At 38.4% G+C, this 14,267-nt stretch overlaps 1 protein-coding gene across 1 annotated transcript; it reads left to right on the forward strand.

The window, feature by feature from the left end:
- The first annotated feature begins 450 nt into the window (after nucleotides 1–450).
- On the forward strand, nucleotides 451–7,501 carry LOC146708174 (long-chain fatty acid transport protein 1-like). The gene is made up of 14 exons (XM_085459944.1): nucleotides 451–598; nucleotides 677–856; nucleotides 966–1,104; nucleotides 1,213–1,468; nucleotides 1,600–1,758; nucleotides 2,322–2,391; nucleotides 2,607–2,698; nucleotides 4,512–4,621; nucleotides 4,761–4,970; nucleotides 5,076–5,202; nucleotides 5,284–5,421; nucleotides 6,687–6,851; nucleotides 6,943–7,089; nucleotides 7,184–7,501. Exons 2-14 carry the CDS (start codon nucleotides 687–689, stop codon nucleotides 7,339–7,341), a joined length of 1,941 nt encoding a protein of 646 aa, XP_085316070.1. The 5' UTR covers nucleotides 451–598; nucleotides 677–686; the 3' UTR covers nucleotides 7,342–7,501.
- Nucleotides 7,502–14,267: the final 6,766 nt, after the last annotated feature.

Here is a 14,267-nt window from a genome sequence, read left to right on the forward strand (position 1 = left end):
TGGATTTTTTTTTTAAATTTTCCTTTGAAAACTGCTTTAATCAAAATGATCTATTTAGTAATGATTTAAAAGAAAGCCCTATACACTTAATGGATTCAAATGTTATAACTTCTACACATTCAATAAAATTGAACTTCTCTCTGCTTTTAAAACCTTGGTGCTCATTAGCCTTTCTGGGAAATAATAAATACTGATGATTAAACTCTTCCTTGATTGTAAGTGAGTAATCTATTGTAGTTATTCAGATGAAGAAATTGTGCCTATGCATGCACCCAGTAAATAATTTTCCTCATTAAATCACACATTTCTGATTTTATAAACAGGACCGGAAGCACTTTGATTCAGGAGTAATGAATCACACTGGCTCTGCAGTGACGCAGGAACTGCATGGGTTGTAACTTGTGCAACTCTCTGCTGCGTGCTGCCTCTTATCAGGCACTTCACCTCTGGCTTTGGAAACATCTGACAGCTCTGTGAGCTGCTTCTGGTGCTGTTACTCAACTTAACAGTGAAGCTGACATTTAACTCGTCACAGCACACTGTTGCTGCTGAATCCATTTTTTTCTCTTGGACTATCATAATTAAGAATCTTTAAGAGGTAAGCCTCATCTCATGAGATTTCAGTTGAGTGTATTTTCATGATTTTTGTGCCTGAAGTCATTGTTTGTATTCTCAGAGATAAGATCATGGAGCGAAAGATCGGTGTCATATTGAGCTTCATTGGTTTGGGCACTGTGTGGCTGCGCTCCTTCCCCTGGCTCTGCAGTCTGCTGGTGGGGCTAGGGCTGTGCTTGGTCCATATGGGATCTTGGAAGAACATTCATATAGCTTTGCATACTGTTAAAAGAGACCTCATGTAAGTAGGTAGTTTGCATGGGCTTGTCCCACATTTGCTTCTATGCTGGTCCGTTCCTGTTTGCAAATGCCCTTCACCGTTCTCCTTTCCTCTTCTTTGTGTCTAAAAGGTGTTTGGCTGTTATAATTAAAGTGAGAATTTCCATGTATCACCATCGTCGAAACCGAAGAACCATCCCTGCCCTGTTTGCCCAGGTAGTGACACAACACCCAGACAAGCCCGCCTTGATATATGAGGCCACAGGAGAGGTGAGGTCTCATCAAGAATAACAAATAGAAAGAAAACATAGCACCTTAATTAAAACAGCGGATAAACTGAATTAAGATGACTGATTTTGCATTTTCATTTCATTTCAGGTTTGGAGTTTTAGAGAGCTACAGGAGAGATGCCACGCTGTGGCCCACTGGGCCTTGGCTCAGGGCTGGACTGAGGGTGATGTGGTGGCTTTGTACATGGAAAGTCAGCCTTTAATGGCAGCTTTATGGCTGGGTTTTGCTATAATAGGTGTTGAGGCTGCTCTTATCAACTACAACCTTAGACAGCAGTCATTGCTACACTGTCTCAGTGTTTCTGGAGCTCGAGCGATGGTGTTTGGATCGGAGATGACTGGAGGTGGGAACTAAATATACTTTATTTATAAGATAAATACAGAGCTTATTTGGCCAGAGGTGGAATAAAACAGCTAATAAAACATGTGCTGGTTTGCCTGCTTTACATTTTTCACACTTTTGATTGTCTTCCAGCTGTAACAGAGGTGAGTAGCATGTTACAGCCCAGCATGGTTTTGTTCAGCACTGGTAAGCAGGAAGACAAGGATGAGCTTCAGGTTCAGAGTTTGGACTCTCTGCTGGCCCGTTCACCCACACACCCACCACCCTACAAGATAAGGAAAGAGTTTAATGGTGAGGCTCTGTAGAATTTGTGCACGTGGGTAGGGGTATGCTGCATTTGACATTTTACAAGATTTGATTGCAACACATTCTTGTCCTTAGCAAGTCTTTGCCTGCTAGAGTGCATGGCCGACTGCCAAAATTGGCTGTCTTGCGTATTTTTTCTTTTCTAATTTAGCTCACATGTGTGTCAAAAAAATGGGAAAAAAATGGAAAGAATCATCATCAAGTTACTACAAAGTTCAAGACTATGAACAATGTTTATCTTTTATTTTATATAATGCATGCAAATACAACTCTGGCCATGTTCAATTCAATCGTTTATATTGTTGTGCATTTGTTCTCTTATTTTTAACAAAGGTATTGTTTTTGTCTTTGTTATTGCTTAGCATTCCTCTGTTGACACGCTTCAAGTCTTTACTTGATTAGCCTGTATGGGACGGAGAGAAAACAGAGTAACAAAAAAATATGTAAAGAATGACGGGAGCGTCACGGTGCATGCCACCCATGTGAAACACCGTCAAAAGGTTTTGAGAATGCAATATGGAAATTTCTTCTTCTCTTTGTATTTGCAGACAGGCTTTTCTACATCTACACTTCTGGTACAACAGGAATGCCAAAGGCAGCTGTAGTGGTGCACAGTCGGTAAGTTTATCTGTGGAAACATCTGCAAAGGTGATGCAGTCCACTGAGGGACCTAAACAGTTTTATCAACAGTTAATAAAACTTTTTGAATTTTGTTGTAAGACATGTCTACGACATTTCAGTCATAAAATTGCACTTTTAAGAGAATCCTTTAAATAATGACATAAGTAATGATGATGACTTCTGTCACTTAGTTTGTTGTTCTTTTTTGTCAGGTATTACCGCATCGCAGCTTTTGGTTTTCATTCTTTTGGCTTACGTCCTGATGACATCATCTACAACTGCCTTCCTCTCTATCATTCTGCAGGTAGGCCTTGTTTCTTCTCATCCATGTTTTCAAAATACATTTAAAATCAATATAAAGTAAGATTTCCCACTCTTACACATCTGTACAAGCATGATGTCATTATAATAACAATCAGAATCATTCTTCATAGCTCTTATGTTATTATGTCTATTTTAACATAATATATTACCCCATTTTTAAAAAGTACTTATTTTTACTTCCATTGGCTTTGATAAATGGTAAAATCTATTTGAGGTTTACAAATCTTATCGTTATACTAAAAATACATTTTTTCCTGAAGTCAGACATTCATCTCACTGGACTTTTAGTGATGTTATTTTCTGGGCTAAATGCAGCATGTGGAGGAAGGCAAAAATAAACAAAAAGTTTATTTATTGGCCGATACAAAAATCCCCAAACATACCAAAATTCAAAAGAGAAAACAACATGAATCCATACCAAAAAGGGCAGAAGAAGAAGAACCCTAAAGTCACATTCAGGACAACAGTGTTTGGAGACTGGAGCGTGACTAAAGTTATTGCAACTGTGTGCAATGAACTTGCAATTTCACTGCCTCTGGAAAGGCTGCCTTGCAGTCAGGGACTAACTCTGGCAGCTTTGGAGCATCACATTGGTGACAAAGTCATGTGAACAACTTATTCAGAATCCAGCAGAACCTCAAAGATTTCAAACAGAAATTCAGAAATTCCTCGAGAAATAGTGATTCAGTTGCTACAGAACGATTAGCTGCAAAATGACATAGATGCTTGAAAACCTTGATCAAAAGCAGCCAGCAGTCAGTTGAATGAGATGTGCTGCAGACAAGCTCCGCTTATCAGCTGAGACTGACTCACTGTTAGCAATCTGTTTGTGTTTGTTAATGAGACTGATTATTGGCAACATTTCCCAATTTGTCTGCAAGTGACTGCAGATGGACGGCAGTTTTTCAGAGGCAGGTTGCCCCACCAATTGACCTGTGGAATTGTCTTGCAATCAGAAGTGGTTGTCCAAAGTTGAGGGTGTTGCATGCTCAATCTCTGGGCAACCAGTTGGCTCAACTATTTGCAATCAGTCTCCGACATCATAACAAAACCTCCAACAACAGCTGCCTCAACACGCTTTATATAGGATAAAAAAAAACATTGAACAAATAGACAATGTGACAATAAACTGACATAGGACAGACACGCACACCAAGAGAAGACAGGAAGCAGGCAGAGGTACAGGTGGTACAGGCTAGCAACAAAAAGCAGAAAGTGAAATAAGAAACACGAAAAAATTAATCTTCAGTGTGAAAAAGAAAGTAAACAAAATAGGCTACATATGACTGAAACATGAAGGTGAGCAGTAAACATGATGACAGGGGAGCATAGAATGCATCATGGGTTAAAAAAAAAAAACTACAAACAAGAATAACTTTAAATTTAAATTCTTTAAACTTGGTTCAAAAGTAAAAGTAAAAAAGGGCAAATGTTATCATCTTTAGGTTATTACAAAGTTTTTCACTTCAACATAATTCAAAATCAAGGACTTAGGTTTACCCACTGAGCAATTTTCTTTTAATGAGAGGTCTAAAAGAGGTCTACTGGTAACTGTCAAGGCAAAATCAAGCTATATTCATAAGTGAAATTTTAATAAATGTCTAAATGTCTTTTGAAAAGCTTTTCACCTTTCATGCTTTCAAGTGTTAACACTGTTCAAATGGCTGGCATGGTTGACTAGGAGGGATACTGTTTCTGCCAATATGTAAAAGAAAGAACAAGTTTACAAGTATATATTTGCTTCACAGAAATCCTTGTTGTATGTGCTCATGTGTTCATGTGGATATTTACAGGGAACATCATGGGTTTAGGCCAGTGTTTGCTCTTTGGTTTGACTGCTGTAATCAGGAGGAAATTCTCAGCCAGTCACTTTTGGGATGACTGTGTCAAACACAACTGCACTGTGAGTACACACTGGTGCAATAACTGTGCCTAGCCACAGGCCAAATGTCCTATTGATTTTCTTGAGCCAGTTCTATAAACAAGACTTGCGATTCGGTTTTAGTGTGTAATTGTACCTCTATGTCTGTGCGCACACATAGGTAATCCAATATATAGGAGAGATCTGCCGTTATCTGTTGGCCCAGCCTGTTGGAAAATCAGAGGCTCGTCACAGGGTCCGTGTTGCCATCGGTAATGGACTCCGTCCCTCGGTGTGGGAAGAGTTTGTCAAGAGATTTAGAATCCAAAGAATTGGGGAATTTTATGGCGCCACAGAGTGCAACTGCAGCCTGCTCAACATAGATGGAAAGGTATGCTTACCTGGATGTTGTTTTACTGATTTCTTAGGAAGCTAAAGAATTTAAAACACAACATCTTTTTTACGTACCTGCTATACTGTATGTTTGCACATCCAGGTCGGGGCGTGTGGCTTCAATAGTCGCATCCTACCAAATTTTTATCCCATCAGACTGGTCAGGGTGCAGCAGGATAGCAAGGAACTACTGAGGGATTCACAAGGCCTCTGTATACCCTGTGAGCCAGGTAACACCATGCACACACACACATACATGCAAAGCTACAATACAGAGAAACAAATGCAAAAATAATCTTTCATCTTTGCAGGAGAGCCAGGCATGTTAGTGGGACACATCAACCACACCGATCCGCTCAGAAGATTCGACGGTTACGCTGATCAGGATGCCACCAAAAAGAAAGTCGCTCGCAATGTGTTCAAGATGGGAGACTCTGCTTATATTTCAGGCATGTTTTATTTTGTCTCTTTAATGTTAGTCAGAATAATAATGATGGACTGTCTGTTTCTTGATTTCCAGTTTTATAATATCGAACATGCTTCATCTCACAGGTATCCAGAAAAAGAAAGCTGCAGATGCTAAATTGCCATATGAACTTTTACCTTTGTTTATAGTTTTTACATGCAGTACACATTTTAATTGGCTTCTGTTTTCATAAGAAAACTGAAAATAATTTATGATCATGACACGACTGGACTGCTTCCAGTACTGCCGCTATTTTCAGCAGTGAAAGTCCCATTCGGAACACTTTCGCTGCTGCATCTGTAATTTCACCACAGACATCGTTTTTTTTCACAGAGCAAACATCAACTTTAGTGTCAAGGATCATTGATTGCAATGAAAGTTTGCTCCCTGGCTATGACAGTTTCCAAGCCAGATGATGGTGCATTGTGAGGAGCAAGCTTGTCATTTTTTTCATTCAAGCAGTTTGTGAATCGTGAATTCAACCCTCACTGAAAGTAGTCATTTTCTGGCTTTGTGAGTTGTCATTCTCTCACATTGTTCTGGATGAATTTTGACTCTTCTTTACAAAGTTGCTTCAGTTCATTGGCTTGTTTACAGCTCTCCTATCATCCACAATGGAATTTCAATCAGGTTGAGGTCTAGATTTTGACTGGGCCATTACAACACCTTGATTTCTTTTTTTGTGGATTTTTTCAGACTTAATAATGTGCTTGGAATGGTGGCCCTTTGGCCAAGCTTTAGTTGTCAGACAGATGGCCTTAAAGAGCAGTGATTTTGCTCGGTGATTGCAAAACAAACCCAAATCACCCCTCCACCATGGTACTTGACAGCTGATTGTAGTTAAAACTGGTGCTGTGCATTACGGCCAAACATCTCTACTTTGATCTCATCTATTTAAAGGACATTATTCCAGAAGTATTGAGGTTTGTTCAGATGCAGCTTTGCAAACCTAAGCTGTGTCATATTGTTTTTAGAGAGAAGAGGGGTTTTTTCTGTTTGGTAACCTTTACAAATTAGCCATACTTGCTCTTAATTGATCTAATTAACATGCTAACTAAAGCCTGTAGAGTCTTTGGCTTTTTCAAAATTAAAAAGCATCTGGCTGCTGCTTATTTCTTTATATGGAAGCAGTAAAGGTATACTTAGTATTTCCCAGTCCTGTGAATACGTTCTTTTTCACGACTGTCATTCATTTTCAGCGATCAGAATGATGATTATTTTATTGCTCTGTCACTGTCTGTGCTTTAGGTGATATACTGGTGATGGATGATTATGGCTACATGTATTTCATGGACCGCAGCGGCGACACTTTTCGCTGGCGAGGGGAGAACGTTTCCACGACAGAGGTGGAGGGAGTCCTCAGCAAACTACTGGGACACACCGATGTTGCCGTCTATGGAGTGTCTGTGCCAGGTATGGATGAAATGAATTATTTCATCGGCACATTTCAGGCAAATAAACAGACTCAAAAGCTGATGAATACTCTGTGTTTTATTGTGTTCAGGTGTGGAAGGGAAGGCCGGTATGGCAGCAATAGCTCAGGAGGGAAACCAGTTGGACCTTGATGCATTCTTGATCGGTGTACAAAAAGCTTTGCCCTCCTACGCACGCCCTGTCTTCCTTCGGTTCATGCCGTCTGTTGACACTACAGGTGAACATCAGTGAAAAAACATTCAAACAGCAATGCGATTTTATAAAATTACATAAAAACTATATATATATTTTTTTTTTTATCTTGTTCACAGGTACTTTCAAAATTCAGAAGACACGGCTGCAGAAGGAAGGATACAAGCCACAAAACTCGAGTGAAAAGATTTATTTTCTGAACAGTCGTGCTGGACATTATCAGCCTGTCACTGATGAATTATATGATGCCATCAATGAAGGGAAAGTGTCTCTTTGAAAGAAGAAGGCGCTAACAAGGCTACTGCGTTAACACAACTTACTCTGACTGTGTTTTTGATATAGTTATTTTGTGTTTGTTGTTTTTTTTAAGATGAACATTAAGCTCACCTACCTGAATAGATTTGATGCATCATATACATTTAAATATATGTGTATATATATATATATATATATATATATATATATATATATATATATATATATATGTATATATATACATATATATATATATATAATAAAATATGTTACTTCTTACAAGAAAAAGAATGACTGAAAACTCAGTAATTTATGGAAATTAAGTAATAGCTATTATTTGAAAATTCATTTTTTAACATGACCAATACTCCATAGCTGCCTAAAGACTTGTTTCAAACAGAGCAGCACAGAAAGACTCAGGACAGCACCGCACGGCAAACTTCAATTATCAGCTTGTGAACGCCTGTGCCAGCCAGTCCCGGTGCAAGTTACATTTTATCCTTTTAAGCATTTTTCTCAAGTGTCAAAAGTAGTAGCCTTGAATCATGGCACAAAATATGTGGGTTCTTTTTGTGAAAGCAAAGTGACTTTTAACTTTCATCACCTAATACCAGTCACGTTGAGTCCAAGCACCAGTGAGTTATATTACAGTACATGCTGGGCATTGATTGGCTTTTAAGGCAGACACTGACACTGAATTGTATTTTAAAGTTAAAAATGATGTCTGGGTTAATATCAATCATTCTCCCAAAAACTTGCGACACATGGTTGCTGTCTGCAACTGATGTGCTGAGAATTGGATGTGGATGAAGCAGATTCAACAACAGAAAAGCGTCTTTGTTAGGCTGCGAACAAGAGGAGCAAAGAGCAGGTTCCAAGGAAAACAGAGCACCAAGGTAGCACATGAGAAAAGTGACAACAAAGACTAAAGGAATGTATGAGCATATATTGACACTGAGAACTAACTGGGGTTACATGTATGAAGATAATCAAACAGGCAGAACGTTACAGACTTATATAAACAAAACTAAAGCTCAATAAATAAATATAGGCCAATCAGACGAAAGTGGACAGTTTTTTTCTCTCATCTGACTGAAACTATCAGGACAAACAAACAAGGCTGACACTGTATCCTAACAGCATATTCAAGTTTTAAAGACCCCTCCTGCAGCATGCATAAGACTAGGGATGGCTGTGGAAGTGGCAAACTTACCCATATTTTGTTCTGTTCCTGTCTGTGTGATGTAGAAACTGTTGACCCCAGGAGACTCCCTCAGATGCTGTCCATCTTTTATGAGTTCATGAAGCGACCAGAAAGTTGCATGCATGCATGCAAACTAACTCTAGAGGGCAATGTGTTTCATCTTATCAGACATACTAGCAGCTACCCTAGTGTTTTTCCACAGGTACTAATATAAAACGTATCATATCATCAGGCACAATCATGCTTGTCTGTTAAAATAAACAGCAAAGCCACAAACTAATTAATTCCAATCTTGCAGTTGTGTGAAAAAGAGGTTGTCATTTTAAATACCCGTTCTCATTCATTTACTAGTTGTGAAACATTTAATTGAATCAAGCTTCTCTTTATTCAGTGACAATTTTCTTTCTGTCAGGGATTTCACTGCATGACTGATTCACTTTTTCCATTCCAGTGTTCAGTGTTACTCTGGCTGTTTCACAAAAGTCTTTCACATAAATCCCTCTCCATGTGGTCTTCTGTGAGTTTCTTGTCAGCCTAAAACACAATGAAAACTGTTTGTAAAGTAAGAAGACGGTAAAATAAATAAAACATCAGCTCCAATCATTTTAATGCATGTTTACAGGTCTGTGGGACATTTTTGCAGTGAAGCATCTTTTCGCTCATCCCATTTGTGATGTTCAGAGCTCCCCTTAAAGGCAAAAAGACTTAAAAACTAATCATCTATCACACTTTCTGCAATAAGTGCCCTTCTGATTAGCTGCTAGTTATCTAGTATGTAACATATGTTAGTACTTTACCAAATCAAGTAGTGAAAAGCAAGTACATTTACTCAATTGCTCAAGTACTTGAGGAGTCTCCAAATATTTATTCACAGTTGCAGAAGTCCTTATTTATCTTATACTTGATTTTGGTGTAGCCCCACAGTTCATTCTTTGTCTGAAGCTCGTTTGGCTCCTCTACTATAACTAAGCCTTCTTCTGATTGGCTACCCCTTACACTCAGAAGGGTTGAACAGTCACAAATGTGTGTCCAAGATGCCCATATAAAGGACACTTCCTCATATAGACATCATACATAGGTTGAACACTCTAGCCTGAGCTTTTGTCAGATACCAAATCACCGTGAGTGGTATACACCAAATGTTTGTTATTTAAATTGCTTATTTATTCGTTTTTTTCATATTTGTTAGTCTCATATGTTTCGAATCATCAAAAAAATTAATATTAGACAAAAATAGCCAAAATAAAACTAAAATTAGTTTTTAAAAGATGTTTTCATTTACTAAGAGGAAAAAAGCAATCCAAACCTACTTGACCCAGTGTTAAAAAAGACACCGGTTTGTGATGTTAAACTGACCCCAGTGTGGCTGAATTAAAATAATTCAGAGAAGAAGAATCGGCCAAAATTTCTCCACGATGATGCCAAAGACTCATTGCCAGTTATTTAAAATATTTGATTGCAGTTTTTGCTGCCAAGTATAGCAGAACCAATTATTACTTTTCATGTAAGTCCAGGTAGGTTTGGATAGATTTTTTCCCTTAATATTTTTTCCCTATTAAGTCTGGTTATTTTCATTTATTTATTTATTAACATTAATTTGATATCAGAAACATTTTAGCGTGACAAAGATGCACAAAAAAAGGAAATCAGGAAAGGGCAAAGAGTTTTTCACAACACTATATAACAAAAACTAAGAGGAAGCACAACTGATGCTCTGATCAAGTGCCACAACAGGAGAGCAATGACGAGATCATTCTGCACAAAAAGTACTTTTACTTCATTTTTGGCATGTTTCTGTACATCTTTTTAAATAAGTAAAAAGCAGAAACACTACTACCACTACTTTTTCGTAAGTTATATTTTGAATATGAGAATACATCTTTTACCTAAAATAAAGTACGTCTTTTCTCGTATTTGTACAGACTTGACAGAAACACAACCCACCTCTCCAGGTCTTCAGTTTTTCTTGGCATTGTGGTCTGCATGTGTGCGTGTATGTGCAGCTCAAATTTCATGTCTTGACTCTTGTGAGACAGCACATATGTAAGACAATGATAGACACAGTTATTACCAGCTCAGTTTTCAGCTCGATGCTGCTTTGAAATTCACTCTAAATTCAGCTTGAATCAACTAATCTTGGATTAACACAAGGCGGCATCTGTTTGGGAAGGAAAATGAATATTTACAGGAGATTTTTTTAAAGCCCGACTGCTGCCTTGTTTAAATATCCGCTTGCTGCGGTTGGAGGAAGCATGCAAATGAAAAAGTATGAAACAGTCTTGAGAGGCCCCCCTTAGTCTTTGCAAAGAATAGGGTTCAGATCTTGTAAGGCTGCGAGCGCTCTGCTGTTATTTGATGTCTTCGTGCTAATGTTTGGTTTGGCTTCGTGACATCGGTGCAACTGCAACTAGAACACCAGCATTCAAGCACTCTTGCTGGCAATCATCTACCCCGCTGAAGTGTCCTTGAGGAAAAAAGTAAATTCCTGCCAGCTGCTCTGCATCTGATCCTTCAGGAAGTTGCTTTATTGCTTTCAGTGAAATAAACAGATCTCTTCTAGGTCTTTCACTTTTGTGATCCTGTCAAGAGAAATCTGAAATACATCCTTGAAAAGAAAAACATGTGAAATAACTTTTTTTTTTTCCATAAAATACTAGCTAAGTTTAGTTGGTGGGGCCTCTGATCGTATTCACGTGAAGGAATCAGTTGGGAAAATAGTTTTGGTTAAGGTTAATCTTCTGTTCATAACTCACAAGGGATGCCAAATAAAGAGGTTTCTTTGCTTTGGTAAAACTTGGAAAACAACATTGTGAAATTTGAGGTTAAATTCCTGCATGCCAAAGTAAAAGGAGTGAAGAATTAAGAATACCACAGTGAGTGGTAAATGTTTATACGAGCTCCCTCTTTTCATGTAACCTCAACTTATAAAGTCTGTAATAGGAAAACAGCATTGATTATTTTCTATTCTTTCTTTAAATGTAAAGTCTTATGCTCATTACCTAACACTTTTCAGCGTATAGCTGCCCATGTTAAAATGTAAACCATGTGCCGTGCATGGCTTCCAGCTGCAAATAGTTTACTTAAGGGGTCCTAGTCATCCAAACAGAACGCTGACAAGTGCTCTTCGCATTTCTCATAACACTCTGGAGAGTCAAGTAACAAGAGAGGAAAGATAAGGCTTTTTGCCTTAAATCCAGGAAGAGGTCTATGGAGAGGGACTTGGTGGTGACAGTTGAAGCCTTCAAACGTGATGCCAGCTTGGTTTCACGAATGCAGAAGCTGGATGTTTGTATGAAACAGATGACAAATAATGAAAACAGCTTAGTGGAAGTGCGCTACATGTGCCCATGTGTCTTGGTATTAGAGCTGCGTGTGCAACATGTCGAGAAGTGAGGCTTACTTTTTTCTGTGACCTGCATGAAACGATACCTCCACCTCAAACGTAAAGCTCAGGAAATGTGTGTCCACCAGATGTAGCCATATATCACCCTGCAGTGTCAACTTGACTTTATGACCCTGTAATTTATGGTATATATTTTCATATCCAAGGGCTAACTTCATTCCTTTCTTAGTTTTTTTTTTTTTTACTACCTCAGTCGTCTCCCTCCCATTGAACTGTAGCAGTAATTAAGTTCTGGTAATGTTTGGTACTTGCGTGTGTTTGTCGGAACGTGCACAGTCACAGTTCAGGGGTTCTTTTAGTTTTCAAATTAACACATGCAGCATCAAGTTTTAAATTATTCAGTGTTTGCGCTACCAGGATTCAGGTTTTTATTAAAATAACAAGACATTTTTGCAAGTTGAATATGTGCTCGTGAAGCGCTTCACAGTTTAGTCTTTCCTTTATCCATTAGGAGTCATGCTTAAGTGAACCCTGAAGGCAAAATACATTTGTTAAAAATGGTTTTATTTTGGTGAGTGAGTAAATATAAATATTAATGTCATTAAATAACTTTTGCCGCTTTGCACACATAGATTGCTGTGAATGGGCAAACTTCAATCAGGCATGTTTTGGCCAAAACTCTGCGCAGGAAGTTCGGAGACAGTGGCAGGGACAAGATGAAACACATCAACCTAAAAAAGCTGCCTCTGCCTGCATCTCTTCATGTGTTTACCATACAGGTTTTATAGAGTTCATGTTTTTCCTCTGTCAGCTCTCTCTTATCATCTTCAGATTAGAGATGGCACGATACCACTTTTTTATGTCCGATACCGATACCGATATCATAAATTTGGATATCTGTCGATACCGATATGAATCCGATATAGTGTTTTTTAATCAACAAAACTGGGTTTTTTTTAAAATATCTTGCTGCATTTTGTATAAGTTCATACTCAAGTTTAAAACAACAACTACACTAAAGCTATTCTGTTATACCTGTATGCAAAAAAAAGAAATTTCATAGTTCAGCAATACTGATCAATCTAATAAACTTAAACCTACACCATCCTCCCTATTCTGGTATTTTAAAGAGTACTTAGCGTAAATATTAAGCAACCTAACTAATAGGGTTCCAACTCCCAGCAACAACAAAAATAAATAAATAAAAAATAGGGAACCACCCCTCACGCTCCACCTCATGATGCTTAATCAACGTAATCAACCTTAATTTGATGCAGTGTGAAAAAAAATGCACAGAAATCAATTATTTTTCAAGAAATATTAAATAGATTCAACATCTTTCTTCAACAAAATTGCAGACTGCACAGATGGTACCTTCCCAAAGGAAAAAGTACTATAGCTTACTAGGGTATATTAGACTTAATAGTCACTATATACAGTAATTGACTTCTATTCATTTTACATCAGATTAAAACTTTGGGTGTAAGATTCGGATAATTATTTATTAAAAGCTAGACATTTTAAATGAGAATAAGAAAGAAAAGTATGTCTTTGTGCCCCCTTTTCCCTGTTAATGCTCTATCGGCCCCCCTGGCTAAACTTTGCTAGATCCGCCCCTGCACAGTTACCAGCCGTCAGCTACATAGAAAAAGATCCTGGTGTAGAAAGTAATAATAAATAAATTCTAACAACAGCTTATCAAGCTTAAACGTGCTGCTGTTGTTCAGCCGCTGGTTTCCTCTTTCTGGTGCAAAGTGGGCCAAAAACAAACCAGAGACACGGACTCGTGACAGAAAAGCCGATCAGCTGATCATTAAGCAGTTTCATGATTGAAGTAGCAGCCAGAAGAGGCAGTCGCTCCATATATCGTTTGGTAAGCTTAACGCAGGAATGCTTTACAAACATTCAGAGATGGACTTACACACTTGCTTTACTTCTCTCGGGGATAACTTTGTCGGAGATGAAATGCCGGGTTGCTAGCGAAGCTCCACATGCTATCCAGACCACCGACAGGTCCCGCATGCCACAGCCGCTCTATCACGTGATGCATACTGCTCCGACGTGCTAACGTTCTGAGGTGAGTTACGGCGTGTTGCAAGTTTTGTGAGGTGCTTTCGTGATATTTAATGGATCGGATTACATTTTTTATTTTTCTCCGATATCCGATCCAGTAATTTAGGTCAGTATCGGACCGATACCGATACGTAATATCGGATCGGTCCATCTCTACTTCAGATGTCCTCCCACTCAGCCCCAGTAATCCTGACAGCTGACTGTTACCTCTCTCTCTCCAAACGTTATCAGTTTCAAGGACAGGGAAAATTGGGTCTCTGAAGTAAAATTGTTCAATGCCAACTGAGGGTTTTAAGGCTTCTTCACAACTGCCTATATTTATTCTACA

Source organism: Copadichromis virginalis, linkage group LG6, assembly GCF_057382275.1.
Source record: "Copadichromis virginalis isolate Kocher_CV1m ecotype Utaka linkage group LG6, C_Virginalis_male_GT1.1, whole genome shotgun sequence".
Lineage (NCBI taxonomy): Eukaryota > Metazoa > Chordata > Actinopteri > Cichliformes > Cichlidae > Copadichromis > Copadichromis virginalis.

Excerpts from the sequence above, each read along its gene's own strand:
- LOC146708174 (XM_085459944.1), top strand. The coding sequence starts at position 687 with ATGGAGCGAAAGATCGGTGTCATATTGAGCTTCATTGGTTTGGGCACT. Across the intron at positions 2,392-2,606 it reads GCTGTAGTGGTGCACAGTCG|GTATTACCGCATCGCAGCTT; the intron begins GTAAGTTTATCT and ends CTTTTTTGTCAG. Across the intron at positions 5,422-6,686 it reads AGACTCTGCTTATATTTCAG|GTGATATACTGGTGATGGAT; the intron begins GCATGTTTTATT and ends TCTGTGCTTTAG.